The following is a 6,414-nucleotide window of genomic DNA, read 5'->3' as shown; positions in this document are numbered from 1 at the left end:
GCGTTATTACAGCGTTATTAGTTATTACAGCGTTATTACAGTGTTATTAGTGTTATTATATCGTTATTAGTTATTACAGCGTTATTACAGTGTTATTAGTGTTATTATATCGTTATTAGTTATTACAGCGTTGTTACAGCATTGTTACAGCGTTATTACAGTGTTATTAGTTATTACAGCGTTATTACAGTGTTATGATATCGTTATTAGTTATTACAGCGTTATTACATCGTTATTAGTTATTACAGCGTTATTACAGCGTTATTAGTTATTACAGCGTTATTACAGTGTTATTAGTGTTATTATATCGTTATTAGTTATTACAGCGTTATTACAGTGTTATTAGTGTTATTATATCGTTATTAGTTATTACAGCGTTGTTACAGCATTGTTACAGCGTTATTACAGTGTTATTAGTTATTACAGCGTTATTACAGTGTTATGATATCGTTATTAGTTATTACAGCGTTATTACATCGTTATTAGTTATTACAGCGTTATTACAGCGTTATTAGTTATTACAGCGTTATTACAGTGTTATTAGTGTTATTATATCGTTATTAGTTATTACAGCGTTATTACAGTGTTATTAGTGTTATTATATCGTTATTAGTTATTACAGCGTTGTTACAGCATTGTTACAGCGTTATTACAGTGTTATTAGTTATTACAGCGTTATTACAGTGTTATGATATCGTTATTAGTTATTACAGCGTTATTACATCGTTATTAGTTATTACAGCGTTATTACAGCGTTATTAGTTATTACAGCGTTATTACAGTGTTATTAGTGTTATTATATCGTTATTAGTTATTACAGCGTTATTACAGTATTATTAGTGTTATATCGTTATTAGTTATTACAGCGTTATTACAGCGTTATTACAGTGTTATTAGTGTTATTATATGTTATTAGTTATTACAGCGTTATTACAGTGTTATTAGTGTTATTATATGGTTATTAGTTATTACAGCGTTATTAGTTATTACAGCGTTATTACAGCGTTATTACAGTATTATTAGTGTTATATCGTTATTAGTTATTACAGCGTTATTACAGCGTTATTACAGTGTTATTAGTGTTATTATATGTTATTAGTTATTACAGCGTTATTACAGTGTTATTAGTGTTATTATATGGTTATTAGTTATTACAGCGTTATTAGTTATTACAGCGTTATTACAGCGTTATTACAGTATTATTAGTGTTATATCGTTATTAGTTATTACAGCGTTATTACAGCGTTATTACAGTGTTATTAGTGTTATTATATGTTATTAGTTATTACAGCGTTATTACAGTGTTATTAGTGTTATTATATGGTTATTAGTTATTACAGCGTTATTAGTTATTACAGCGTTATTACAGCGTTATTACAGTATTATTAGTGTTATATCGTTATTAGTTATTACAGCGTTATTACAGCGTTATTACAGTGTTATTAGTGTTATTATATGTTATTAGTTATTACAGCGTTATTACAGTGTTATTAGTGTTATTATATGGTTATTAGTTATTACAGCGTTATTAGTTATTACAGCGTTATTACAGCGTTATTACAGTATTATTAGTGTTATATCGTTATTAGTTATTACAGCGTTATTACAGCGTTATTACAGTGTTATTAGTGTTATTATATGTTATTAGTTATTACAGCGTTATTACAGTGTTATTAGTGTTATTATATGGTTATTAGTTATTACAGCGTTATTAGTTATTACAGCGTTATTACAGCGTTATTACAGTATTATTAGTGTTATATCGTTATTAGTTATTACAGCGTTATTACAGCGTTATTACAGTGTTATTAGTGTTATTATATGGTTATTAGTTATTACAGCGTTATTACAGTGTTATTAGTGTTATTATATGGTTATTAGTTATTACAGCGTTATTAGTTATTACAGCGTTATTACAGTGTAATTAGTATTACAGTGTAATTAGTTATTACAGCGTTATTACAGTGTTATTAGTGTTTGTTATATCGTTCTTAGTTATTACAGCGTTATTATTAAAAGGAAGTTTTTCCTTGCCTCTGTCGCCTAGTGCTTGCTCTTGGTGGGAACTGTTGGGCTTCTGTAAATAACATCACAGAGTACGGTCTAGACCTGCTCTTTTATGAAAAGCGCTGTGAGATAACTGTTGTTGTGATTTGGCGCTATATAAATAAAATTGAATTGAAATTGAATTATTACAGTGTTATTACAGTGTAATTAGTGTTATTATATCGTTATTAGTTATTACAGCGTTGTTACAGCGTTATTACAGTTTTATTAGTGTTATTATATCGTTATTAGTTATTACAGCGTTGTTACAGCGTTATTACAGTTTTATTAGTGTTATTATATGTTATTAGTTATTACAGTGTTTAATGTTATTATATCGTTATTAGTTATTACAACGTTATTACAGTGTTATTAGTGTTATGATATCGTTATTAGTTATTACAGCGTTATTACAGCGTTATTATATCGTTATTAGTTATTACAGCGTTATTACAGTGTTATTACAGTGTTATTAGTTATTACAGCGTTATTACAGCGTTATTAGTTATTACAGCGTTATTACAGTGTTATTATATGGTTATTAGTTATTACAGCGTTATTACAGTGTTATTATATGTTATTAGTTATTACAGCGTTATTACAGCGTTATTAGTTATTACAGCGTTATTACGGTGTTATTAGTTATTACAGCGTTATTACAGTGTTATTATATGGTTATTAGTTATTACAGCGTTATTACAGTGTTATTATATGGTTATTAGTTATTACAGAGTTGTTACAGCGTTATTAGTTATTACAGCGTTATTACAGCGTTATTAGTTATTACAGCGTTATTACGGTGTTATTATATCGTTATTAGTTATTACAGCGTTATTATATTGTTATTACAGCGTTATTACAGCACTATTAGTTATTACAGCTGAAGAACATACTGTTAGCTTTCCTGCTCAGCTTCCAAACCGCAGTCTGAAGAGGAGAAGTTAGCCTGTGCTGAATGATCATGTGACCATTTAGTATTTTTGTCCGATGCTGCACTCCCACCACCCTTAATGAGGAGGATATTAACCTCCTGTAATGAAACACAGAGCACCGGGAGAAGCTGTCTGAAGGTGGAGGTGTCTGCAGAGACCGTCACTTTGTCTGGTGTGTTCAGGTTTGTTTTTAACCAGCTGTGTTGGTGGTGTTGTTCCTGCCAGGCTGCAGAAGGCTCAGGAGGAGCAGCGCTGCGTCCAGGTGGAGAAGGTGAAGGTGGAGGAGGAGCTGAGGAGCGAGATCGACTCGGCCAAGCAAGAAGCTCAGCGGCTCCGAGAGCTTCGAGAGGGAACCGGGAATGAGAGGAGCCGGCAGAAATACGCAGAGGAGGAGCTGGATCAGGTAGATGACTCCATCAGGTCACCATATTATCGGTATATGTTTTACAGGTGATCAATAAATGATGAGCAGTAAGATTTGTCTGTAGCTCAGCGCAGGACTCACAAGGGCGAGCATCAGGAGGATCACATGACAGACAAGAGGCAGCTGAAGCATACTTTAAAAACAAACTGATCAATCAGAATCACTGGAGAAACAGGCAACACAAAACACTGGCCAACCAACTTTAATGAAAACTAACGAAATAATAAAAACTAGGTGTGGAACAAAAATTAAACGAAGCTTTAGAAAAAAACGATCACTGAAAGTAAAAATAAAGAGTGAATGTCGTTTTTGGCGTACATAAGCCTGGGATTTTCGGTGGATATGAAATCTATCTTCCGATTTCTTAGCTGTGCCAGTCTTGAATCCACGCCCCTCGACTTACAATGAATAAAAACAGGCTAACCAGCTTTAATAACTAAACTGAAATTGAAAAGTCAAAACTAAATAACACAAAACTAATGAATACCTTGGTCGGAACATATTATCGGCCCAAATGATCGTGCAGTGTGACGGGTTTACAGACAGATTCTGAAGGTCGCTGATTGGAACAGAGGCTCCCAGAGCTTAAAGCGTCACCAGCGTGTTGTGACAGTTTCGCTTTTGTGGTTCAGTTTTAGTAAATATAAAAAATATCAAATAAACACCCTCAACGATTTAACAGTTCGATAAGAAGAAACTTCACTAAAAAGTTCAGCAACAACATTAAACATCAGAATAAACACAATGCAACCAACCCTAGTCTGAAGTCACGTTTCATCACGTGAGATTCTGTGAGATGCCGAGTTGGGCAGGACAATAAATATAAACAATAATTATCGTAATACAATTTTTTTTTCAATAACAATAAAACAAATGTTCAATGAGTATTTAATAAATGTTTGATTTTATTCACTTGAATCATACACGAATTAGGACTTAATTTTCTATTAAGATGTTTATTGTTTTGAGGAAGAAGGACTGAAAAAAGCTTTTACTTAATTTACTCATGCATATTTAATGACAAAGATTTTATCATCATTGATTTGAATCTTCTACCTCAGATTTGTGAAGTGATCTGCTGTTTGGCCTCAAGTGTTCTGACCATAAAGAAAAGTTTAAACCACAATTAACCATCAGGTTTCTTCAACTTTCACTCAGGAGCAGAAATCAGCCTTTAAACTCGAAAGAAATAACGACTTAATATTTATCGTGATAATTAGGGCTGGGCGATATGGCCAAAAATGTTATCACAATAAAAACATTTCATATCATTCAATATCGGTAATCAGCATGTATATCACGAGAATATGTTGAAAACGCTTGATGCCAAACAGTGGATCACTTCACAAATCTGAGGTAGGTAACAATTAAAACAGTTTTTTCTGTCTTTTAATCTTTTTCAGTCCCTTTTCCTCAACAAAATAAATAATGTAACAGAAGAATTTGGTGCTAATTTGTTTGTGATTCCAAACCAAATAATAAACCAAATATTTACTGACGATATATTGAACATTTATTATATTATTGAGGAAAATTATATTGCGATAATTATCATTATTGTTTTATTGCCCAGCACTAGTGATAATTATCGATATCGAAAGATATGAAATGTTTTATCGCGATGACATTTTTGGCCTCATCGTCCAGCCCTAATCCCACGTCTGTGGAACCGCCGCTCTGAAACCGTTTAGTATAAACGCAGAGTGTGTGGTCCTGAGACGGGACTGAACCGTTTTAAGATAAAAAAATTTTGTCGTTAAGTCTGTGGGATCCCATGTTTTTAACATCACTATAGATCTGAAGATCCTCTAGTGAGCAGCAGAGATGAAACTCTTTACGTTTCACAAGAGCAGATTAGAAAAGCCTCATCCAGGGGCGACGATGTGAGAAACTGAGCTCACAGAATAAAAAGATTATTTGATCATGTGATGATCTGCCCTCACCTCTGTTACTGTCCCAAAAGGAAAGATTTTTGAGGTCCATGAAAATATCCTGGACAGGAATTAACTCTGAATCCTGTGGTGTGTGTATGTATACATATATATATTGTAGGTGCGTATGGCGTTGAAGAAGGCGGAGAGGGAACTGGAGTCGCGGGCTCACTGGGCGCCACCGGAGGCTCTGCAGAAGTGGCTGCAGCTGACACATGAGATCGAAGTTCAGTATTACAACATCAAGAAACAGAGCGCAGAGAGGCAGCTGCAGCAGGCCAGGGAGGGGGTGAGGACAGAACACACTGATCACGGTGATCATGGTGGTGGTGATGGTGAGGATGAGGATGGTGGTGGTGATGGTGGTGATGGTGGTGATGGTGATGATGAGGATGGTGGTGATGGTGATGATGAGGATGGTGGTGATGGTGGTGATGAGGATGGTGGTGATGGTGATGATGAGGATGGTGGTGGTGATGAGGATGGTGGTGATGGTGATGAGGATGATGGTGGTGGTGATGAGGATGGTGGTGATGGTGATGATGAGGTGATGGTGGTAATGGTGATGATGGTGAGGATGGTGGCGATGGTGGTGATGATGAGGATGGTGGTGATGATGATGGGGGTGGTGATGGTGGTGATGATGATGGTGGTGGTGATTATGAGGATTGTGGTGATGGTGGTGATGATGATGGTGGTGGTGATGGTGAGGATGGTGGTGATGATGATGGTGGTGATGGTGATGATGAGGATGGTGGTGGTGATGGTGGTGATGGTGGTGATGGTGATGATGAGGATGGTGGTGATGGTGGTGATGGTGGTGATGGTGATGATGAGGATGGTGGTGATGGTGATGATGAGGATGGTGGTGATGGTGGTGATGAGGATGGTGGTGATGGTGATGATGAGGATGGTGGTGGTGATGAGGATGGTGGTGATGGTGATGAGGATGATGGTGGTGGTGATGAGGATGGTGGTGATGGTGAGGATGGTGGTGATGGTGATGATGAGGATGGTGGTAATGGTGATGATGGTGAGGATGGTGGCGATGGTGGTGATGATGAGGATGGTGGTGATGATG

General features: G+C 35.7%; 1 protein-coding gene across 4 annotated transcripts in view; it reads left to right on the top strand.

Moving 5' to 3' along the window:
• Positions 1–6,414, top strand: part of LOC123963384 (stromal interaction molecule 1-like) — a 42,552-nt gene that overhangs the window by 23,480 nt on the left and 12,658 nt on the right. For all 4 annotated transcript variants that reach the window (XM_046040207.1, XM_046040205.1, XM_046040206.1 and 1 more), the window contains exons 8-9: positions 3,204–3,381; positions 5,455–5,622. In XM_046040207.1, the coding sequence (XP_045896163.1) occupies positions 3,204–3,381; positions 5,455–5,622 (346 nt within the window). The remainder of the gene's footprint in view (positions 1–3,203; positions 3,382–5,454; positions 5,623–6,414) is intronic.

This window comes from Micropterus dolomieu, linkage group LG23, assembly GCF_021292245.1.
Source record: "Micropterus dolomieu isolate WLL.071019.BEF.003 ecotype Adirondacks linkage group LG23, ASM2129224v1, whole genome shotgun sequence".
Classification (NCBI taxonomy): domain Eukaryota; kingdom Metazoa; phylum Chordata; class Actinopteri; order Centrarchiformes; family Centrarchidae; genus Micropterus; species Micropterus dolomieu.
The sequence above is the reverse complement of the archived record's forward strand: the minus strand, read 5'-3'. Positions and strand labels throughout refer to the sequence as shown.